This window comes from Trachemys scripta, chromosome 4 (genome assembly GCF_013100865.1).
Source record: "Trachemys scripta elegans isolate TJP31775 chromosome 4, CAS_Tse_1.0, whole genome shotgun sequence".
Taxonomy (NCBI): Eukaryota; Metazoa; Chordata; order Testudines; family Emydidae; genus Trachemys; species Trachemys scripta.
The window spans coordinates 110,387,932-110,413,452 of record NC_048301.1 but is presented as its reverse complement, the minus strand read 5'-3'; the positions used below and the strand labels follow the sequence as shown (position 1 = coordinate 110,413,452).

The following is a 25,521-nucleotide window of genomic DNA, read 5'->3' as shown; positions in this document are numbered from 1 at the left end:
ACAGTGGCTGCGAAACTTCCGCATGCGGAAGGGAACTTTCCTTGAACTTTGTGAGTTGCTGTCCCCTGCCCTGAAGCGCAATGACACCCGGATGCGACCAGCCCTGACTGTCCATAAGCGAGTGGCCATAGCCCTCTGGAAGCTTGCAACGCCTGACAGCTACCGGTCAGTCGCGAGCCAGTTTGGGGTGGGCAAATCTACCGTGGGGGTTGTTGTGATGCAAGTAGCCAAGGCAATCGTTGATGTACTGCTGCCAAAGGTAGTGACCCTGGGAAACGTGGAGGCGATCATAGATGGCTTCGCAGCGATGGGATTCCCAAACTGCGGTGGGGCCATAGATGGAACTCACATCCCTATCCTGGCACCGGACCACCAGGCCAGCCAGTACATTAACAGAAAGGGCTACTTTTCCATGGTGCTGCAAGCACTGGTGGACCACAGGGGACGTTTTACCAACATCTACGTGGGATGGCCGGGCAAGGTTCATGACGCTCGTGTTTTCAGGAACTCTGGTCTGTTTAGACGGCTGCAGCAAGGTATTTACTTCCCGGACCACAAAATAACTGTTGGGGATGTGCAGATGCCTATAGTCATCCTCGGGGACCCAGCCTACCCGCTAATGCCCTGGCTCATGAAGCCCTATACAGGTGCCCTGGACACTGAAAAAGAACTCTTCAACTACCGGCTGAGCAAGTGCAGAATGGTGGTGGAGTGTGCTTTTGGACGTCTCAAGGGGAGATGGAGAAGCTTGATGACTCGCTGTGATCTCAGCGAAACCAATATCCCCATTGTTATAGCAGCTTGCTGTGTGCTCCACAATCTCTGTGAGAGCAAGGGGGAGACCTTTATGGCGGGGTGGGAGGTTGAGGAAATTAGCCTGGCTGCTGATTACTCACAGCCAGACAGCCGGGCGATTAGAAGAGACCAGCGGGAAGCGCTGTGCATCCGGGAGGCTTTGAAAGCAAAGTTCCTGAGTGAGCAGGGTAACCTGTGACTTTCTAATTTTGTGTACAGAGAAGCCTTCACCCCACTTCCAACACACGTTTCAAAATAAAAATAGTTCTACTTTGTTAAAGCACACCGTTTTCTGTAATACTGTTTTCGCGGGAATTTTTTAAAACTGGGACGCAGACTGTGGTGCGGAGCGGGTGTAGTGTAGTCGCGCGAATGCAGCTTCTAAACTGAAGGACTGACAGGCTCCGGTGCGGTGGGATGGTTCTTTCAACGGAGCCTGTCACCCCTCCTGATAGGGACTGTGTGTATGGGGGTACTATGTGACTTTGTGGCGGGGGGGGACGCTTACAGATCCCCTGCTGTGTGGCTCTGTGATCCTGCCTAAGGACCGCCGCTTCAGATCTCTAACTGCCCTCCCGTGCCACAAAGTCACAGAGCAACCCACCTCCCACCACATAACATGAAAAGAACCTCCCAGACTAACCAGGGTAAGTAGTCACTGCATCACTGCACTATGTATGTGCCCTGCTGCTGTGCCTGCCCCCGACTATGTACCCTGCCAAAGGTGACTGTCCTGTCCAATTACCAACCCCCTTTCCCCCCCTCCTCCAAAAGAACATGATGGAAACAGTAGTTAACAGAAACATATTTTTTATTAACAACTACACAGGGGACTGGGAAGTGAAACTTGGACGGGGGCTTGTGTCAGGCGGGAAGGAAAGAACTTGTCAAACTTTGGGGACTGAGAGCCTTCTGCTGCTCGAGCTCTCTGCAGGGGTGCAGTGAGAGTTAGCAGGGACTCTGCCGCCTCTCCTTCTGTGCACTTTGGGTGAAGGGAGTATGGGACTTGGTGGCGGGGGAGGGCGGTTAGAGATGGACTGCAGCGGGGCTCTGTCCTCCTGCCTCCGTTCCTGCAGAACATCCACAAGGCGCCGGAGCGTGTCCGTTTGCTCCCTCAGTAGTCCAAGCAGGGTTTGAGTCGCCTGCTGGTCTTCCTGACGCCACCTCTCCTCCCGATCCATGTTGGCTTGGTGCATTTGGGACAAGTTCTCCCGCCACTGGGTCTGCTGTGCTGCCTGTGCTCTGGAGCAGGCTATAAGCTCGGAGAACATGTCCTCCCGTGTCCTCTTCTTCTTATGCCTAATCCTCCCTAGCCTCTGGGAGTGTGATGACAGGCTAGGTTGTGAGACAGTCGCAGATGGGGCTGTGGGAATGGGAAAAAGGGAGTGAATTCCTCAGAAAGATAAATGTAGTTGTGAACAAAGAACATAGTCTTTCTCTGTGAACAGGACCATGCACAGCACCTATCACATGCGCACTCAGCACAAGGTCGAATTCTCGGCCTTCGCATTCACTGTCTGTGGTTTTGCAGAGCACTTTTGAGAACCCTGTCAGGACAACGGAATTTCTGTTGCAGGCAGACATGGTAAGCCGTAGATTCGTGGCAGCTTAAAACTTTAATATTAGCAATGGCCTCATTTCACATTGAAATCAATGTCGGTCCCTGCTGCCAGCAATCCGGCAAGCAGGAAGTTTGCTCCTGTCCCACACCCTCGCGGCTGTCCCCGGGAACGATCCCTTTCGGCTGACCCTTTCCCGCCTCCACCGCGTGGCTGCAAACCAGCCAACACTAATAACATTCCCCTACCTCATTCAAAGCAGGTCTTCATGAGCGACATCACCCTCATGAGGATCTCTGAGAGCGACAGACAGAGAATGCTCCGGGAAAGCCTCCAAAGACCAGGGCCGTATGCCGCCATGCTGTGCCAAGCAATGATTCCGGAGTACTTGCTAGTCTCGTGGCGCGGCAACGTGTCCTACTACGGAGGACCCAATAAGGCCGCTCTCCCCAAGAACCTAATGCAGCGGATTTCAAATTACCTGCAGGAGAGCTTCCTTGAGATGTCCCAGGAGGATTTCTGCTCCATCCCCGGACATATAGACCGCATCTTACTGTAGCTGCAGTAGCAGGGACTACACAGTAGAGCGGCTTGGGCAGGACAATCATGCAAAACCGGACATTGCTAGATTTTTTTGAAATACTTGCACTGCCCATGACTGAACCGTTAAGTTATTCAAAGTAATCATGAGAAACCCATTTTTTACATTGTTAATAATCATGTTCTGTTACAAATAAATGTTTAGATGTTTACAACACTTACTGGATGATCCTTCACCAGATTCTGTGTCCGGGGTAACGGCTGGGGAGGGTTGGTAGGGGATCTCTGTAAGGGTGATGAAGAGATCCTGGCTGTCGGGGAAATCAGCGTTGTGAGCGCTGTCGACTGCCTCGTCCTCCTCATCTCCTTCCTCATCTTCCCCGTCCGCTAACATGTCCGAGGATCCGGCCGTGGACACTATCCCATCCTCAGAGTCCACAGTCAGTGGTGGGGTAGTGGTGGCGGCCGCACCGAGGATGGAATGCAGTGCCTCGTAGAAACGGGATGTCTGGGGATGGGATCCGGAGCGTCCGTTTGCCTCTTTGGTCTTCTGGTAGCCTTGCCTCAGCTCCTTGATTTTCACGCGGCACTGCGTTACATCCCGGCTGTATCCTCTCTCTGCCATGTCTTTAGAGATCTTCTCATAGATCTTTGCATTCCGTCTTTTGGATCGCAGCTCGGAAAGCACGGACTCATCGCCCCACACAGCGATGAGATCCAAGACTTCCCGATCAGTCCATGCTGGGGCCCTCTTTCTATTCTGAGCTTGCACTGCCATCAGTGCTGGAGAGCTCTGCATCGTTGCCAGTGCTGCTGAGCTCGCCACGATGTCCAGACAGGAAATGAGATTCAAACTGGCCAGACAGGAAAAGGAATTCAAATTCAAATTTTCCCGGGGCTTTTCCTGTGTGGCTGGTCAGAGCATCCGAGCTCGTACTGCTGTCCAGAGCGTCAACAGAGTGGTGCACTGTGGGATAGCTCCCGGAGCTATTAACGTCGATTTCCATCCACACCTAGCCTAATTCGACATGGCCATGTCGAATTTAGCGCTACTCCCCTCGTCGGGGAGGAGTACAGAAGTCGAATTAAAGAGACCTCTATGTCGAACTAAATACCTTCGCGGTGTGGACGGGTGCAGGGTTAATTCGATGTAACGGCGCTAACTTCGACATAAACGCCTAGTGTAGACCAGGCCTAAGAGATTCTTGACTCTTCTGTAACAGTTGTCACTGGATTGGTGGTTCCTTTAAAAAAAGAATTACCATACAATTAAACTAGTATAAATCCACAGAAGCCAGGACATTTTGGCATCAAGGCTATTGCCGCGCCCAAAATATGTGAGTTCAGAGCAGCAGTGCCTAATCACAGTGGACCTTGTCGAGGCTAGGGTTTGGAAGATGTTAGCTGACACATTTAGTCTTAATGTAGGCCCGGTCTACACCTAAATCTTATGTCGACCTAGCAGTGTTGCTGAGGGGTGTAAAAAAAATGTCATGTAAAGTTTATCATTGATTTCAGTGGAGTTTGAATCAGGCCGTATAAAGAATACTTTGCACTTCAATGTCTTCTGAGGATCCAAAAGCATTTTGTAAGCTTCAGACATATTCTCTCTGTTTACATATTTTGTATGAACTTAAATTACAAGCAAGGGAAAAAATTCCATATGAGAAGAGAGGGAAAGATTAAGACTATGTAATTCAGAGATAACACATAATAAGGGACACAATAGGAGATGTATTTGGGAAGTACTTTATGGAACATTGGAGTTTTCCTTTATCAAAATTCTAGACCGCAGAAGCATCAAATGAAATTAAAAGGAACCAAATTAAAACCAATCCAAGGAAAATCTCTCTCTCTCTTTCTCTCTCTCTCACTCTTAATTAACTTGTGGAACTCACTGTCAAAAGTTTTTGAGGTCAGTGTCCTAGTGGGATTCCGAAAAGGATTTGACATTGATAGTTGGTCCAATAAAAGATATTATCTCATCCCCTTGGTCTCTCTAATATCCTGGGACCAATACAGCTACAGCACCACAACTTAGAATTGTTTAAACTGACACATACAACAGTGCAATGCAGTCTGCTCACTCCTATCAAGTAATGTAATCAAATGTGAACACTCCAATACATTGGCTTCTGCCTCAATCCACGTATCTCTCTTCAAGGCCAGAGGAAACAAATGGACCTTTTTTGGACAAGGGAATAATAGTTTCCACAGGTTACATTAGGTAAAAATGTCAGGGATATAAACTTACATGTTTTATGGCATAAGCCAACCACTAACTGACCCTTGTTAGAAAGAAAATGGCCCTACACAGCCACGTTATTCCATGATTGACAGCATGGAATTTCTTGCACCTTCTTCTGAAGCATCGGGTAAGGACCATTGCTGGTGATAAGATACTGGACTAGATGGATGATTGGTCCAATCTGGTGTGGCAAATTCTTATTTTTCTATTGTGTTTTCTTGATAATTTCCTATGCTGCTGAAGAAACTAAAGGATATGTTTCCTCTGGGATTTAAGGTAATGTAAAATTCACTCAGGCTTTGCAGCGAGAACTCTCCAAGAAAACACCAAGTCTGTGCTGTAGAAGAAATAATTTTTACTAGGGCTATCAAACAATTAAAAAATTTAATCGCGATTAATTGCACTGTAAACAATAATAACATACCATTTATTTAAATATTTTTGAATGTTTTCTACATTTTCAAATATATTGATTTCAATTACAACACAAAATACAAAGTGTACAGTGCTCACTTTATATTTATTTTTTATTACAAATATTTGCACTGTCAAAAACAAAAGAAATAGTATTTTTCAATTCACCTAATACAGGTACTATAGTGCAGTCTCTTTATCATGAAAGTTGAACTTACAAATATAGAATTATGTACAAAAAATAACTGCATTCAAAAACAAAACAATGTAAACCTCTAGAGCCTACAAGTCCACTCAGTCCCATTTCTTGGTCAACCAATCACTCAGACAAACAAGTTTTGTTTATATTTGAAGGAGATAATGCTACCTGCTTCTTGTTCACAATGTCACCTGAAAGTGAGAACAGGCATTCACATGGCACTGTTGCAGCCGGCATCGCAAGATACTTACATGCCAGATGCGCTAAAGATTCATATGTCCCGTCATGCTTCATCCACCATTCCAGAGGACATGCGTCCAGGCTGATGACAGGTTCTGCTCGATAACAATCCAAAGCAGTGTGGACGGACGCATGTTCATTTTCATAATCTGAATCAGATGCCACCAGCAGAAGATTGATTTTTGGTGGTTCGGGTTCTGTACTTTCTGCATCGGAATGTTGCTTTTTTAAGACTTCTGAAAGCATGCTCCACACCTCTTCGCTCTCAGATTTTGGACAGCACTTCAGATTCTTAAAGCTTGGGTTGAGTGCTGTAGCTATCTTTAGAAATCTCACATTGGTACCTTCTTTGCATTTTGTTAAATCTGCAGCGAAAGTGTTCTTAAAATGAACAGTGTGCTGAGTCATTATCCGAGGCTGCTATAACATGAAATATATGGCAGAATGTGGGTAAAACAGAGCAGGAGACATGCATTTCTGCCCCAAGGAGTTCAGTCACAAATTTAATTAACACATTATTTTTTCAACGAGCGTCATCAGCATGGAAGCATGTCCTCTGGAATGGCGGCTGAAGCATGAAGGGGCCTACGAATGGTTAGCATATCTGGCACGTAAATACCTTGCAATGCTGGCTACAAAAGTGCTGTGCGAGTGCCTGTTCTCATTTTCTGGTGACATTGTAAATAAGAAGAGGGCAGCATTATCTCCCATAAATGTAAGAAAACTTGTTTGTCTTAGTGATTGGCTGAACAAGAAGTAAGACTGAGTGGACTTGGTAGGCTCTAAAATTTTATATTGTTTTGTTTTTGAGTGCAGTTATGTAACAAAACAATCTACATTTGTAAGTTGCATTTTCATGATAAAGAGATTGCGCTACAGTACTTGTATGAGGTGAACTGGAAAATACTATTTCTTTATCATTTTTACAGTGAAAATATTTGTAATAAAAATAATATAAAGTGAGCAGTGTACACTTTGTATATTGTATTAGAAATCCATATATTTGAAAATGTAAAAAAAATCCACAAATATTTAAATAAATGGTATTCTATTAAATTTCAATTGGTATTCTCTTGTTTAACAGTGCAGTTAAAACTGCGATTAATGATTAATTTTTTTGAGTTAACTGCGATTAATTGACAACCCTAATTTTTACTCTTTATCTTTTGGGAATTTTGAAACTTCCTTCCCCCCCCCCCCCCCCCTTGCATTTGAGCCTTTCTTCATGACCTGTTTCAGCTGCAAATACAATTGATTATTTCTGACCAGGAGACTAACACAGAAAGACATGAGTCGTGAATGTGTGCACCTGGGAGAACAAAACCAAGCAAAGGCCAGTCTGTCTGTCTGCGCTAACCCTCCCCCCCTCCCCCAGTGATCTTTTCTCTTTGTTCTAAGATAAATGCTGCTCAACAGTTATTTAATTACTTTTAAGTCCTCTGGACAGGATTGTGAATAGTAAACTTGTTTAAACATCAATGAAATGGTAAGAAAATGGGACCTGCTTGAAAACGTGGTTTTCTGTGTTGCCTCCTAAGACAAAGGTTTCTATGGCTTCACTTTATTATCTTGAATCTTTGAAAATGTGACACTTAATAGATAATTTTTTATTACTTATTTGAACAGATGGCATTTGCTACAAATCATAAATAGATTGTTGCTCCAATGACTGTGCTGCTTTTGAAACCAACATTGTGTTTCAAAGTATATCTATCCTGTTGTAACTTCAAATTATACCCAGCATATTAAGTTCATGCTCTAATTTATTTCCAATTTGGCACACTTTATGATTTCTATTTAAATGCCTTGGGGACACTTCACCAAAGGTGCTTTATAAAGCAAATTTATACCCCATATTTCTTTCTCCAGTAGTTTGTTGTGTCTCCTGTGATACAGAAGCTAGCTTCAATGGTTTTTTGTTTTTGTTTTATTACATTGAATATATATATATATATATATATATATAATATTTTATCAAACATTGTTATAATTTTCTATACCTATAGTTGGAAAATGGTTCAACTCCCTGATACTGCATTAGATTAGATGTTTATTTAACTAGTTGTAAACTCTTGTTCGGTATTTAGAGGCCATACCCAAAATATAGGGGCCAGTTATGCTAGGTGTTTTAAATACACCTACTGTGAGACAGTCCTTCCCCTGAGGAGCTTGCAGTCTGAATAAACAAGAAAGACAAGGGGTAGGAGAGAAGGAGGGAGTATGATTAGTCCCATTTTGCAGATGGTGAACTGAGATTAAAGCCCTGTCTACATGAGAGTTCTACCAGTTATACTGGTTTAACCCTTTTTTCCCCGTTGTGGACACCTTTATTCCAGTCTATAGAATGGCATTTTTGTGTTAGCTTGAATCCCTTCCTGAAGTGATACAAGATTTTTTTTTTTTTTTTTTTTTTTAAAGCTCTCTTACACCAGAATGTGTGGCCACCCCTGCGGGTGAGGGAAGGCGTGGCTGGTACTATCAGTATAATTCTGTATCAGAGGGGTAGCCGTGTTAGTCTGTATCCACAAAAACAACGAGGAGTCTGGTGGCCCTTAAAGACTAACAGATTTATTTGGGCATAAGTTTTCGTGGGTAAAAATCCCACTTCTCCATGCATCTGAAGAAGTGGGGTTTTTACCCACGAAAGCTTATGCCCAAATAAATCTGTTAGTCTTTAAGGTGCCACCAGACTCCTTGTTGTTTTTGAGTATAACTCTGATGATTTAAGGTCACATGTTAGCGTGTACAGAAAGAACTTTCCTGTGTGGACAAGGCCCTAGTGATTTGTCTGTGGTCACAGTGGAAGTGTGGCTGACTCAGGAATGAAATTTGTGTATCATGAGTCCCAGTCCAACCCTATCCTTGGGGATATGTGCTTGGCCTCCTCTTCCCACTCTCAGCTTCATATCTTCTTTCAAGCAGCTCCTTATGCCTGGAATACTTTCCCTATATTCATCCACTCTGCGCACACATTCTCTCTTACTTCAGATCCCTCTTTATGTTCTCCACCTTTCTTGTGGTCATATATGCTGTTTCCCTGTGGTTTCTATTATTTATGTTGTAAGTTTTTCAAGGGGATGCAATGCGTGTTCCCTGTTTGCAAATGGCTTTATAAAGGTTTTATAATAGTGGTCTAAAGAATTACAACCTCAGCATCATCCACTGAAGGGTGAAACGATCACACGGAACTGAACAGGGTTGGGATTCCACTCAGTATAGGGCAGAGCTGACCTGCTACATGAGGACCGAGACAACATAAACTGGTATATTATATAGCAATAGCCATTATTCTTAGATGGTTCTTCCCATTTTTCAGTTTCACCCATTCTTCTCTCACTTGCCCCTCAATCTCACTCTCCACTTGAACTGAGGGAAGGGAAATGTTTCTTTCTTCTCATTTATTCTTTCAGAGTTATGCGCATAGAATTAAAACTTAGATATAAATACAAGGTGGACTAGGAGGGCTTTCACTTGGTGATGTCTGTATTCCAGATTCTGTGCTGTTGAGGTGGACCTTGCTGATGCTGGTAACACAGAGCAAGGGTTTGCTTTCTTTCTTTAATACTGCTTTAGGTGATAGCAAAATCATCAGCTGCTAACTGAGGAAAACCAGAATCTTGAACTCAAGCCTGGGTATGAGAAAGAAAAAAACAATACAAAACACAACAACCCCTGACTGTTGTAAACCAAAATTTTAAAATGCGATGTCGCTAGTATACAAAAACATTCAGTTTTTTATTTGTTTAAAGGAACACTGCTGTTTACCTTCATTCTTTCCTTGTGGTCTACAGACTTACAAAAATTTGAGCGCAATTACTATGATTGTATGAGCTAATTGGCCAGTTGGATGTGTAATTGGTCGCTTGCATGTATCAATGTGATTAGTACATGCAGTTGTAGTAGTTGAACCTGCGAATGAGGCACACAGTTGTACATGCTTTTGAAGTTCCGGCTCTACTCTAAGATTGAGAGATGAATGGTAAGCTCTCATACAATGTGGTAAGTTTATGAAATACATTGTTAGATTGCAGGAACTTGTTGGAACCACTGGAATTTTGGTTTAAGTGTGTGTGTGTGTCTGTGTCTGTGTCTGTGTAGTAAAAGCTTTGAGGTATGTGAGTAATTATGCCACTGTACAGTAATATAAATAAAAATAATACTTCAAACTTCAGAAAAAGATGTGATTGATACTTTCAATGAGTGAGCATTTTAACTTCTTAACACACGCATTTTTTTTTTTTTTTTTTTTTAGGTACATGTATTGGACGGACTGGGGAGAAACACCCAGAATAGAACGGGCAGGAATGGATAGCAGCACTCGAAAAATAATTGTTAATTCAGACATTTATTGGCCTAATGGACTCACGATAGATCTTGATGAGCAGAAGCTGTACTGGGCTGATGCAAAGCTGAGTTTCATTCATAGAGCAAATCTGGATGGTTCCTTTAGGTATGTTTCCCATTGGTCTGTATCCGTGTGAGAGAAGGGTGTGTGCATTTGCGTGTATGCATGCACGTTTGCTTTTTCATAACTAGCATTGATTTTATGCTAGTGCTTTTTTCAGTAGTCATTTATAACTATGTATATCTACCCTATCAATGTTGCTAACCTTATCATTAGCATGCCTATGAACATGTATGGATTCCTGGCATTCATAAGACTGGTTCTATTTTTGTTAAAGAATAATTAGAATATTTGCATCAGCATTCTACTGTAGGCCACTTACGATCTTCCCCCACAGAATGATTTTTCTGCTCTAGGCACATTTATATATTTTAAAATGATTAAAGATGCCTATCCAAGGCTCTAGGTGCCCTACCACATCATTAATGATATAGTGAAGTTCCAGCAGCATGAAAGTAATTATTTTAACAGGAACTCAGCCAGCTAGCCACCTACAGAAATCCTTCCCACCCCTTCAGCATTATTGGGAGCATCCCTCAGCCTTCTCCAAACACCCTGTTGAACAAGTGTCTTTTGCAGCATGCCCAGTCATCAAGTTTGTGCTATTTTGGACCAAGTGTTGGGAGCAGGTTCCAGAATCTGAGCCCTCATAAAGAACGCCCTGCCAGTCACCTTACCTGTTTTATTACAAAGGGGATCATACTAGAGCATCCCTGCTGATCACAGCTCCGGCTGTCTGCCATGGGGAGTGAGGTAATCCCTCAGGGAGGCTGGTCCCGGGCTTGTTAGGGCTTTATAGATCGTAACCAACACCTTAAAATCCATCCAGAGACCAAATGCCGATCCCAGTCCACTAGTGTCATAGGCTTCCAGCAAGATGCCCCACTCAATAAGCAACCCACTGCATTCTGCACCAGTTTCAGTCTCCCAATGGCTTTAAGGTGTAGCCACATGTACATATGCCAGATTAAAAAAAGGCCATCTGGTGTGATTTGAGATAACCCGAAACACATCACCTTAATTTAAAAGTACCTTATCCAGTTATTTAGGCCTCAAACTTTGGTATCCAAGAAGTGCTTTATTAAGCAGTCAGATATCCTTCTGGTGAGCAGAGCATGACAGAAGTAAATCTTCCTGTGAACTTAATTTGTTTGGCCTTTTTAATTTTTAAATTATTTAATATTACTACAATAGAGGGAGATTTATTTTTAAAGGCAAAAAGGGCAGTAAGGCACCTGATGCCCCTTTGTACCTTAGAAAATCTTTCCCATGGATCCTAAATGCTAACACCACATAATGCACTATCTGCATATATACAAAGCTATGTGTGCGCACCTCATACTGAATCATAAACAGGTGCACAGCTTTTGTTTAAAATGAAGGACCATACGCATTCAGAATTCCATTGTCCAGTTTGAATCTTCTCTCTGTCCTGAAACCCCACTTGCGATGCTGAGATTGTGGCTATCACTCTAAAGGAAAGTATCCTGTAGATGTAAACTGTCTAATGCAGTGGTTCTCAACCTATTTTCTATTGTGGGCCACATATGCAGCTCTCTGTGTTATGTGGGCCACATCCACACACTATACATATATATATGTACACACACGCTACCTGTATGACCCTGAGGATGTCACATGGACCGCAGCTGTGTGTTGATTGGGCCACGGGTTGAGAACTACAGGTCTCATGTTAAAACATAGCGGAACAGAGCCTCAAGTTGGCAACAACTGCTATCCCAGTGGGAGAAAAAACGTGAGGGCAAAATAGAAATTATAGATACATCTGTATAATATACATGATTCATGTGTTTCAGATAACCAAAAATTGCCTCTTACGAAGCCAATTATCTAACCTGTTAAAAATTCAGATGGATTTTGTATTATGCACCTCTTTCTAAACCAGTATAATATAAAATAAAATAAAATAAAATCTTTCATGTGAACTGTATTCCAGAGTGCTTTGGAGAAAGGTATACTGTGTCTCAGTTTTCCTAGCTGTGAAATAGGGATAGTGATACTGAGATTCTTTGTTAAAACGCTTGGAGATTTACTGATGCAAAGGGCTTTAAAAGAGCTGTGTGATATTATTAATTTTAATAATATTCACAAAGTTAGTAACACAGAGGGAGCCACAAAGTTAGTAACACAGAGGGAGGGAAACTTTTCAGATGTGGGATAATATCTCAGACTTGTAGCTGATTCAAAGTTTTTTCTTGGGGGGGGGGTGCTATCTCACGATGAACTGACATTTCTACACAATTTAATGTATCTGAAATGTTTTCGTTTTTTTTAAAAGAGGGTATTTTGGTAATTATTTACCAAATATATATTTACTGTGGTTCCTTTGTGCACACAACGCCCATTGACTTCACTCCAAATTATTTCATCTGTAAGGATGTTCAGACAATAGTCAGTAAGTAGTGTTTAATTCGCTTATATTATGGAGGAGAAAGGCAGCGAGTTTCCTGAATGCTCAAATCTAAGCAGGGTCTTCCATTTCAAAGGAACTCTGTCCAAATTGTCTTGTGACAGCTTAGCACATGGTTTCTTTTTCAGTTATATTGTACCATAAATCAGATGGCATTTTAATACAGATATTGAATTAATGTGTCCCCGTTCTGGATGTGAAATCAGTGTAGCTCAGCAATACACTTGTATTGCACACTTTAGTAGCTGGTCTTGGAGAGCATGAATATGCACCAGGTGTCAGGATAGCCCAATGTAGCACACATTGCTGGAAAATCCTTGAGTCCATGCAGCTGAATAAAGGCACTAGTCCACTGTATAGTAAAGCTAGTGTCAGAATTTCAGTCAGCTATAAATAATTTATATTACTGCCATTTGTATGATAAGTTCTCTTTCCTAGAATGTTAGGCATGTGGTATTTTTTTTTTTAATCAAAAAAGGTGAGTGTTGATCTTTATAGTGCATCTTCATGAGATTTTTGTTCAGTTTTTTTCCCACTGATACATTTATTTAGAAAATCAAAAAATGAAGTAAACTCTTTGGCATCTGGTGACAAGTTAGATGTATATTGCAGTTCAAACTTGAATATAATTATAGAATAGACATTGAAATAGCATTGGGCTGCTTTATTCCTGAATATGCTTTATTTTTAACAAAACAAAATAAATTTCACCTGAAATTTGTCAAGAAATAAATCCTTCAGTTCTACAAATCCCTTCCCTCCCCCAAAGGCCTTATCACTTCAAAATTCAAGTAAACCAGTAATTTGCATTCTGTGTAGTGGATTTAAAATTACTGGAGTGATCTGTCTGTATGTTAGCAGGCTTCAGTTTGAAAGTAAGTCATCCGGAACTCTCAGTTGTTCAAGGCACACAATCCAGGGGGGAGGGGATCCTGTTGTGGATGGAAATAATAAAAAGTAAAGACAGTGCATAGTTAGATACAAATGCTCCAGACCTAGAAAGTTACACAAGTTCAGATATCATCCTTATTAGAAAAGGCATTACAGCAAAGGGTGGAAAGTGAAGGTAAGAATACCAAAGATTAGGTATTTCTTTATTCTTTTAGTGATTTATTACTATGAGAAATCACTTGTTGATTGTTTACAGAGTCAGATTTTCAAAGCAGCCTTAACTCTACCTCCAAAACTGCAAATAAAAGTTTTGCATACAAAGACCATTGCATATGCATGTGTAAATACTTACCTAATGTATATGCATAATATGAGCTTTGCATATACCAGGGGTCGGCAACCTTTCAGAAGTGGTGTGCCGAGTCTTCATTTATTCACTCTTATTTAAGGTTTCGCGTGCCAGTAATTCATTTTAACGTTTTTAGAAGGTCTCTTTCTATAAGTCTATAATATATAACTAAACTATTGTTGTATGTAAAGTAAATAAGGTTTTTGAAATGTTTAAGAAGCTTCATTTAAAATTAAATTAAAATGCAGAGCCCCCCGGACCAGTGGCCAGGATCCGGGCAGTGTGAATGCCACTGAAAATCAGCTCGCGTGCTGCCTTCGGCACGCATGCCATAGGTTGCCTACCCCTGGCATATACAAATAGGTGTATGTAAAAATTTGTATGTAATTTTTCAAGACAGTTATGAAAATTTAGCTTATGTTTATGAAACTAAAACAGGATTGTCTTCCATCAGTGTTAACCTCTCTTCTCTCCCCTACTTCCTGCACACAAATGGTGCAAATGAAGGTCTGACTACTAGCGGTCATCTACATCACAAACTTATATTGGTATAACTGTCGTTCAGGGGTATGGAAAATCCACACCCCTGAGGGATGTAGTTATACTGATTTAACCCTGGTGTAGACAGTGCTAGGTCAACGGGAGGGCTTCTCCCATCGACATAGCTACCGCTGCTCGGGGGGGTGGAGTGCCTATGTCCATGGGAGAAGCTCTCCTGTTGGCATAGGTAGCGTCTTCACTAAACGCTACAGCAGAGCAGCTGCAGTGCTGTAAGTGTAGACAAGCCATTCATTACAAGAAATATTTTCTTCTGTTTTTCCCTTCCTTGGGGAATGTCTCACTTCTGTGAACTTTCAAAGTACTAGCTTGAAGATTCTGAATGTCTATATTAGCCAATGTTACTTTGATCTGGAATGTTTTTGCAGTTTGAATAGAGTGATTTTTTTCACAACACTAGAAACAAGCAATTAGGACTTGTTTTTTTTAACAAGCTGGAAATTTGTCATACTTGCTTTCCACTTACTATAAAAATGTTCCTACACCAAAAACTGCTGAGCTTTGAATTGCACCAAGTTGTTACTGTGTGCACAAACTTTGGGATCTCTTGAATACAAAAGATGTGTTGTAAAATAACATTTTGTGGTTTGCAGTTATGCTCATCACAAATCAGTGGCATACCTCCAAAAAAAAAAAAAAGTGTTTAATTAAAATAGGATTAATCTGTTGTGATGATTGGGGATATAATATTTATCCAGAGGTTGAGGGAATGTGAGATCAATCCAAAGAGGGACATGTAACACGAGGGAAAGCACTGCAGAATGATGAATAGGGCTCAGATCCTGCAACGAACTACATGCAGTTGATTGCTTGACTCAGAGCAATAGCCCTGTGAAAGTGAATGGGACTCCACACACGAGCAGGGGGTTTCCCTGCAGAGCGTGTGTTACAGGATCAGAACTTAAGGTATGTCTACATTACGAAATTAGGTCGATTTAATAGAAGTAGATTTTTTAGAAATTATAGTCGATTGTGTGTCCCCCCACTAAGCGCATTAAGTCGGCGGTGTGCGTCCACAGTACCGAGGTTAGCGTCGACTTTCGGAACGTTGCACTGTGGTAGCTATCCCACAGTTCCCGCAGTCTTCGCCGCCCATTGGAATTCTGGGTTGAGCTCCCAATCCCTGATGGGGCAAAAACATTGTCGTGGGTGGTTCTGGGTACATATCGTCAGGCTTCCCTCCCTCCCTCTCTCCCTCCGTGAAAGCAATGGCAAAAAATCATTTCTCGCCTTTTTTCCTGGGTTACCCATGCAGACGACATACCACAGCAAGCATGGAACCCGCTCCGCTCACTGTCACCATATGTCTCCTAGGTGCTGCTGGCAGATGCAGTACTGCAGTGCTACACAGCAGCATCCCCTTGCCTTGCCTTGTGGATGGCAGACGGTGCAATATGACTGCTAGCCGTCGTCCCGTGGGTGCTCCTGGCTGACCTCAGTTAGATTGGTTAGGGGCACCTGGGCAGACATGAGTGCTCCTGGCCAGTCTCAGTGAGGTCGGTCGGGGGCGCCTGGACAAAAATGGGAATGACTCCAGGTCATTCTCTTTTTTAAGTTTCATCTAATGGAGATTCAGTCCTGCCTGGAATATCATGCCAGTGGGAGGCTTCTGCCTCAGGCTGCTCTCCCAGTCAGCAGCACCGTGCGGTCGCACCTACCCCAGCCTACCTCTTGCTCCCATGGCTCATGAAGCTTGGACAGTAGTAAGGAGCAGTTCAACTATAGGCTGAGCAAGTGCATAATGGTGGTAGAATGTGCCTTTGGACGTTTAAAAGCTCGCTGGCGCAGTTTACTGACTCGGTTAGACCTCAGCAAAACCAATATTCCCATCGTTATTACTGCTTGCTGTGTGCTCCACAATATCTGTGAGAGTAAGGGGGAGACGTTTATGGTGGGGTGGGAGGTTGAGGCAAATCGCCTGGCCACTGATTACACACAACCAGACACCAGGGCGGTTAGAAGAGCACAGCAGGGCGCGCTGTGCATCAGAGAAGCTTTGAAAACCAGTTTCATGACTGGCCAGGCTACGGTGTGAAAGTTCTGTTTGTTTGTCCTTGATGAAAACCCTCCCCTTTGGTTCACTCTACTTCCCTGTAAGCCAACCGCCCTCCCTTTCCCCCTTTGATCTCCGATTACAGAGGCAATAAAGTCATTGTTTCAAATTCAGGCATTCTTTATTAATTTGTCACACAAATTGGGGGATAACTGCCAAGGTAGCCCGGGAGGGGAGAGGGAGGAGGGAAGCTCAGGGGTTAGGTAGTTGTAGGAGCACCCCCTAGAATAGCATACAGCTCATCATAGAAGCGGCATGTCTGGGGCTCTGACCCGGAGCAGCCGTTTGCCTCTCTGGTTTTTTGGTAGGCTTCACGCGGCACTGCTGCGGGTCCCTGTTATAACCTCTGTCCTTCATGCCCTTGGAGATTTTTTCAACTATTCCGGCATTTCGCCTTTTGGAACGGAGTTCGGATAGCACTGATTCATCTCCCCATACAGCGATCAGATGCAGTACCTCCCGTTCGGTCCATGCTAGAGCTCTTTTGCAATTCAGGGACATGGTGACCTGTGCTGATCAGCGCGCTATGCTGACCAAACAGGAAATTAAATTCAAAAGTTCACGGAGCTTTTCCTGTCTACCTGGCCAGTGCATCTGAGTTGAGAGTGCTGTCCAGAGCGGTCACAATGGAACACTCTGGGATAGCTCCCGGAGGCCAATACCGTCAAATTGCGTCCACGCTACCCCAAATTCGACCCAGCAGGGTCAATTTCAGCGCTAATCCCCTTGTCAGGGAGGAGTACAGAAATCGATTTTAAGAGCCCTTTAAGTCAACAAAAATGGCTTCGTAGTGTGGATGGGTGCAGGGTTAAATTGATCTAATGCTGCTAAATTCGACCTAAACTCGTAGTGTAGACCAGGGCTAAGTTTGTAAGTTAGAGCTGGCCTGACACGCCAAGTTTAGAAGCAGCTCCAAACTTCCCAGTTGTGTGGTTTTCAGTCCATCCTTCTCCTCTTCTGGTACCCTTGCGCCTCTCAAGCTCCTGATTGGAGATTTTCCATTAGCAGTCTCTGTTCAGCCTGTGTGTGTGCTCTATAAAATCTTGTGCCGAACACCGAGAGTATATAGAGCTGCTCGGGCAAATCACCTCCGTTCCTTCTCTACAGCCTTGGCCTGAGAAGGAGCTGTAGTGTGTCTGCCTTGTGCATGCCATGCCATGTTCTACAGTTGTTCTTAGTTAGTTTGGTGTTTCTAGTTAGTGTTAGTTTTTGTTAGTGCAGAATAAGTTAGTTTTTTCAAGGGAATTTATCTGGCCTGTCTGGGCATGCCTGGCTCACCAGCTTTCAAATGCTGCCTCTCTTGTTAGGAGGCTATCCCTTCAGCGACGGCCACTCTAAAGGGTATCTATTGCTTGGGAGAGTCCCATATTGCCCAAAAGGGTAACTTTTGTGTAGCTCTCAAATCTGGAGCATGGAAGAATTGGGAAACTAAATTTGAGGCTTCTGATGAGGGAGTGCTCTCTTCAACCTGCTTCCGAGTCAGGTCAGGAGACCTCCCCCAGTGTACGTTAGTCTCTGGACAGCTTCAGTGCCCCTTTGGCTTGGTCTCCCCCAAGAGGGAGAAGACTTCGGAGGACTCAGGGAAAGCTCCAAAGAGGAGGAGCTCCGTCTCCCACCACAAGTAGCTAGCTCCCAAAAAGTCCGTATCTCCTGCCACATCTCCGGTGTTGGAGGCCTTGACCTCTCAATTCAGTACTGTGGAGGCAAAGGACCCTTCTTCCGCTAGTGGTGGGAGATCCTGGAGCGCGTCGGGGAAGCAAGGCTCCAGCAGGCCCCTGCTACCATCTATGAAGGATAGGGAGGCCCAGATATACATTCTTCTAGATTGGCACCATCTACATTAGACTTTCCATCGGTGCCTTCTCACTCAGCATTGTCCGTACTGGCACAATCAAAGCATCAAGACACCTTTGGCCACTGTGCCTACAGATCAACAGTACTATCAACCTCAATTGCTGCGTCGCTACTGACCCACTTGGTACCACAAGAATTTTGCTACTCCTGAGACCAGTCAGTTTTAGACAAGCTGGAGTCCCCAGTGCTTCTGGGTACTGAATGACTCTTGGTGCCAAGATCCAGCCACTGGATTGCCATTGCCATTGCTCCCCGGTACCGCAAGATTCTCCACCTTTTTATACTGGGGCCTCCCCATTGGAGGACATTGAGGAGGATGAAGGAGACATTCAGTCAATCTCCTCTTTATCAGTATGGGGTTACTCTCCACATTAGCATAAGAAACCAAATTTTGACAAGGATCCTTGTCTGTGAGAGGAGTGGTGGGATCCTGGCTGCCACTCCCTCTCCCGCATAGGCCCCAGTGGCCATACTGGGATCCTTGGGCAGCCATTTGTCAAACCTGCAGCTCCATTATGCCAAGAGGCTAGAGTTACACAGTCTCTTCTACCAAACCCCCAACATAAGAAGACCTTTGAATAGCAGGGGATGAGGGTGGATAAGGAAGCCACTCCTCAAATTTCTATTTCATCCTCGTCTCTGGACCGAGGCAGTCATGCCTCCACCACCATCGATGACCGACAATTTTCGCCAATTCCAGGAGCTTTTGAAGAGCATGTCTGACACTCCTGGATACCCCTTGATGAGATTAAAGACTCCCAACACAAGCTTCTGGACATTCTGCAGTCAGCACTACCCACCTGGCTCGAGCTACCCATTAATGAAGCTCTCCTAGATGCTGCAAAGACTGTATGGCAAACTCCTGTCACTGTCCTGCCAACTTGCAAGCAGGCGGATAAAAAAATATTATGTTTCTCTCAGGGACTCAGAATTTTTGTCCCCCCAGACCAATCTCATACCCTGGTAGTGGGTGCTGTAAATGAGAGGGGTAAACAGCATTACTCTAGGTCTTCCCCTTATGATAAGGATAAGAAGAGGCTATATCTTTTTGGACAAAAAGCTTACTCATCCATAACTCTCCAATTTCAGATCTCAAACCATCAGGTAATTATGGCCAAATATGATTTCACGAATTACAGTAAGTTTGCAGCCCTTCCACAAGAGCATAGAAAACACTTTCAGGCCGTCATCATGGAGAGTCAGTTATTAGCCAGAATATTGTGGATACCACCGTCAGACCCATCTCCAGTGCCGTTGTTATGTGCAGGGTGTCATGGTTCCCACGAGAGGCTCAGAATATTGTGAGGATCTTCTGTTATGTGGTGGTTGGAAGCTCTTCTCTGGGACTGCGGATGAGTCTCTCCACACCTTGAAGGAGTTCCAGGCCATCTGGAGGTCTCTGGCTATATACACCCCCATGAACAAGAGGAGATTTAGCAGATCTCAAACTGCCCATAGATCGCACCCTGCCCATTTCTCTGGATTTGACGAAACCACTGAACCCTCTAGAAAGAGAGACAGATTCCAGAGGAAGAAAGCTCCTCACCCTCCTTCTGCGAGTACCCAGTCATCATTGAAACAATAATTTTGACGGGTTTGTCAAGGGTTCACTTCCTCCCTCACCTCTAGTTTGCAAGCTGCCACCGTTCACCCATATTCCGTCTTTTGGAGACCACCTTTCCCATTTCAAACAGTTTTGGTGGCATATTACAATGGACAAGTGGGTCCTGGGAGCTTATAACATTGGGCTGTACCACCCACTTTACTTCAGGGCCCCCTCTCATGAGCTATACTGAGTCAAGAAGTGAACTCTTTCTCTCCTCACAGGGGAAAAGGGTTTTACTCAAAGTGTTTTCTTATGCTAAAGAAGGATGAAGAATGGAGACAGATCTTAGATCTGAGAAGACGGAACAAATTCGTAAACTCTCAAAAAGCGACAGAGTCCTGTGGCACCTTATAGACTCACAGACGTATTGGAGCATAAGCTTTCGTGGGTGAATACCCACTTCTATAAGGTGCCACAGGACTCTTTGTCGCTTTTTACTGCTCCAGACTAACATGGCTACCCCTCTGATAGTAAACTCTCAAGTTCATGATGGTGACTTTGGCTGCTATAATTCCTTCTCTAGAGGCAGGAGATGGGTGTCCTGTAAGTAGAGGGCCGAAAACCAATTTACATACAGCAATACATCCTGCACACAGGAAATATCTACATGGACCAGGATCATTTTCAATATGAAGTATTTCTCTTCCGTCTCTTTTTAGCTCCAGGGTGTTCTCAATGGTTATAGTGGTAGTATCTGCTTATCTTCGTCAAGATGTGAGTTTAGTCTTCCCATATCCCGATGACTGGCTACTTAAGGGCTGATCTTATGAAGCAGTACAGGCTTCCTCTCAGATGGCCTTTCTCTCTTCCAAGGATTGGCTATCCAGCGAAACATAAAAAAGAAATCCACCTTAGCTCCTGTACAAAGAATACAATTCATAGGAGGGTACTTGGATTCTTTGGCAATCAGGGCCTTCCTTCCCACAGACAGATTCATAACTTGAGCAGATCAGGTCACGGTTCCCCTCCAGGTGAAGAACTCCCTAGACTACTAGAAAAATCAACTCAGTATCTGCACAGGTGTCTCTTCCATCCACCCAGCTCAAGCAATAACTGTGATAATGGGCTGTTGGGTAGGGGAACACACTTCTATATCCTCACAACGGTCACCTCAGGAAGACAGTCTATAGGTCAACCTATTGGAACTCAAGGTGGTCAGGAATTCTACCTTCAGTTCTCCCTCCCCCTCCCTCCCCACAATCAAGGGCAAATCAATCACGGACAAATCAATGATGGACAATGTGGCTTGCATGTTCTATATCAACAAACAAGGAGGAGCAAGAGCCCCCTCTCTGTGTGCCAAAGCTATAAAGTTATGGAACTGTTATGTTAGCCCATCAGATTCAGAACTCAGCTCCTTTCCTTCCTGGAAGCTGGAATGTCATAGCTGATCTGCTCAGCAGGGGAGTTTCTCCCAGGACTACGAATGGGAGTTGGACTCGGATTCTTCATGGGATATTCCAAAGGTGGGGACTTCCACCGGTGGTTCTATTTGCCACATTCAGCAACCAGAAGTGCCCACTATTCTGCCCAAGAGTCAGCCTAGGTCACTACTCTTTAGGGGATGTGTTTCTCCTTCCCTGGACTTAAGGGCCTTTTCCACGCATTCCGTCCACCACTTCTAATACTAAGAGTGATTAAAAAAAGGTCAGACAGGACAAGGTCAGGGTTATTCTTACAGTACCAGTCTGGTCGAGACAGGCTTGGTATCCTCACCTGCTTCATGTGTGTGTCCAACCAGCATTCAAGCTTCTGACCATCCCTCATCTCCTGTCTCAGGATGCAGGTTACATGCTTCACCTCATCCTTAGAGGTCCCCCACCTCCAAGCATGGCTCTTAGATGGTTCACAGGATTAGAATCCACATGCTCGACAGGAGTACAACAGGTATTACTAAACAGTAGAAGGGAATCGACTCGAATTACTTCCCTTCAGAAATGGAAAAGGTTCAACTACTAGTGTCACTGTCGTGTGCCTGTATCCTCTTCACTCCCAATCATCTTGAATTACCTGCTGGATGTGAAAAAATCAGGGTTATCAATTAGCTCTATTAAGGTTCATTTGGCTGTAAGATCAGCATTTCATCCCCCACTAGAAGGGTTTTCCATATTTGCTCATATTTGGTTAAGGATCCTACTCTTTCTTGGGATCTCAACCTGGTACTTAGATACCTCAAGGGACCGCCGTTTGAACCTTTGTCATCTTGCTTCACTTATCTATGAAGATGGCTTTTCTAGTAGCTATCACATTGGCCACCAGGATTGGGGAGACTGGGGCTTAGAGGGGAGACACCCCCTCTCCTCCCATTTATGGTATTTTTCAAGGACAAGGTCTCTTTATGGCCACACCCTAAATTCTTACCCAAAGGGCTGTTGGATTTTCATCTTAACTAGGCCATTCTTGTACCAGATTTTTTCCTTAAACCACATTAGTCTCAATGGGAGACCTCTTTTCATACTTTACATGCGAGATGGGCATTGGCCTTTTATCTAGATAGGACCAAGCAATTTCGGAAATCACCTAGACTGTTTGTCTCGATCTCAGAAAGATCCAAGGAGTCAGCGATCTCTACACAGAGACTTTGGAGGTGGATCTCTGGGTATATCGTTACTTGCTAGGATGCAGCCAGTGTTCTGCCTCCCCCAAAAGATGATAGCACACTCTACCAAATCAAAGGCAATTTCCAGAGCTTTATTCAAGAACATACCCGAGTCTGAGATATGCAGAGCTGCTCCATGGGCCTCAGTGCATGCTTTTTCTAAACACTGTGCCTCGGTCCACGCCATCAGATCTGATGTGGTGCTTGGTTCTACTATATTGTTTTCAGTCTTGGACTTGCTTCCGAAGCTCTCTTCTCCCTGTGAGGATGCTGCTCGGGAGCCACTTGAAATGGAGCAGTCATAAGGATGCTACTAGAAGAAGAAGAAGGTTACCCACCTTGTACAGTAACTGTGGTTCCTTGAGATGTGTGTCGCTATGGGAGCTTCACTACCCTCTCTCCTTCCCCTCTGCTTTGGACTGTTCTTTGTTGGACATTCAGATAGAGAAGGATCTGAGGGCAGTTCACCTGTGCAGCTCTGTATACCCTGGGTGTATGGCACAAAGTTATGTAGAGCGCATGCACAGACCAAATGGACACTGCTAACAGAAAATCTCTGATCAAGAGCCCAACAGGCGCATGTGCACCTGAAATGGAGCACCCACAGCGGGACACATCTCGAAGAACCACAGTTACTGCACAAGCTGTATAACCTCTTCTTACTGTAGGCCTAAGAACTTTAATGCCAAGTAAATGGGGGATATCAGAAGTCCAGTATAAAGAAGGCCTCTCACTAGCACGCATGTGCGTATAAAATATTTAATTAGAAATATAAGAATTAAAAGTCCACAAAGCTATTGATCAAGAAAAATCCTCAAGGAATAAATCACTCTTATTTCTGTTTAAACCACAGTTGATAGAGGAAAAAAGTGTATAGAACTCTGAGAAAGTAATGGCTAACCAGCATTTCCAGCATTAAAAGGTTCGCTCCCATGGATTTAATTCTGTTTGAGAGGAGATCAGGAAATTACTGACGCTCCAGAGGGTGAGAGGTTTTGAGAAATACCAGTAATGATTCTTCCTCCTAATCCTGAGATTAGGTGGGTCTTCATGTCGCGAAGACACTTGCTCTTATTAACACCCCAAAATGTCATACCAGATGCCATCAATGATGACCCATGATTTTGTGAGATTCAGCACAGATGTTCTTACTCTGATATCCAAAAATTTCTCTTGAGAAGTATAATCTGTTGATGATCTGAAGAAACTGTTCTTGATGGGAAGTGATGGTGTGGGATAATTTAAAAAGAGAACATCTGGGCACTTGCCTCAGTCATTTCTTTGATGTAATGAAGAGTGGGGCCTTGATAAAGAGGCAAAAGAAGAACTGGAAGTTGATGGTATAGACCTGGGCAGTGATTCCAGATGTGGCATGAGGACAAAAATAATAATTAGCATTTTAATAATGACGAGTGTTCTGCAGTCTCCATTTCTTCTAAGACTCAACTGTCGGACATTTGTTCAGCTATGTTAGAGAACCTTGATGTTGCCTTGCAGGGGGTCAGTTTGTTACTGAATCAGAGCTCTTGTTGCTATGAAACACAATATATTTTTGTTTCTTGATTGCCTAAATATTCCCAAATTTACTGCTATGAAGCAGTCATAGTCTAACTTTCCATTTACAAATCCTGCATACATTTCTATTGCATATATTTGTAAGGTGCCCTCTGTTATGGTGTCCTGGAATATTTTACATGGCATAAACTGGCCATAAACTGGGTCATTATATTTATATATATGTCTATATACACTTAAAGAGAGTCAAGTTTGTATTCTGTCAAATTTGTGCTTAACTTACATTCTGGTATCACAGTTTTGGAAAAATTTAGAAACATTTTTCTGGATTCTACCATAGTGACCATGTGTAAAATGAGGTGGATAACTTTTTTGGATTTGAGTTGGAAGCAATGAACAGATGGCAGATTAACAGTGGAGGCTGTTGTAAAGCATAAGGGTTAATATATAAAATTAAAAATGTGACTTTTAAAAAGCCCAGATACCTACATGTCTGGTGATTTACAGAATCGATGTTATTAATGTTTCATGTTCTCTCTCTCCTATTTCACAACCCTAGGCAAAAGGTTGTGGAAGGGAGTCTCACTCACCCATTTGCGCTGACACTGTCTGGAGAGACGTTGTATTGGACAGACTGGCAGACTCGCTCCATTCATGCCTGTGACAAAAGGACCGGAGAGAAAAAGAGAGAAATACTGAATGCACTTTACTCACCGATGGACATCCAAGTCTTGAGTCCAGAGCGGCAGCCATACTGTATGTTTCAGGTTTTTCTGTAATTTCTCTAACACACTGTATATTATTATTGGTTTTGGTGGAGAAAAATGTTACTAATAAAAATGTTAGTGTGAATTAGGTCTGATAGCTTCAAAGGGTCCAAAATAAATTGATGCTAAACTTTCCAGGAAATGTAATGGGGGATAGGGTACTTAGCTCCTTTAGTTGTCTTCAAAAATCCCAGCTTGAATTATGTTACATTTTGGTAACATAAACCAAGGTCCAGCAGAACAATTAAGCAACTGTGTAATTTTAAATTCGTGAGTTCCATTGAAGTCAGTGGGGACTACTCATGAGCTTAGTTACTTATGTTAATTGCTCTTCTAGATCTGGGACATACAGACCTAGTCATGTAAATCTAAGGACTTCACAGGCATATCACCTGTGGGGATATATAGTGTGGGTGTCAGATTGGCAGCAAAGCAGCTAGTAAACATTCTGGAGCCAGACCTTCAGTCCTATGTAGGTAAAAATCCCATTGACTTCAC

General features: G+C 43.4%; 1 protein-coding gene across 2 annotated transcripts in view; it reads left to right on the top strand.

Annotated features, from left to right (window-relative positions):
- LRP5 (LDL receptor related protein 5) overlaps nucleotides 1–25,521 on the top strand; it is a 276,227-nt gene that overhangs the window by 93,798 nt on the left and 156,908 nt on the right. For both annotated transcript variants that reach the window (XM_034770363.1, XM_034770362.1), the window contains exons 3-4: nucleotides 10,248–10,445; nucleotides 24,816–25,012. In XM_034770363.1, coding sequence (XP_034626254.1) covers nucleotides 10,248–10,445; nucleotides 24,816–25,012 — 395 coding nt within the window. The remainder of the gene's footprint in view (nucleotides 1–10,247; nucleotides 10,446–24,815; nucleotides 25,013–25,521) is intronic.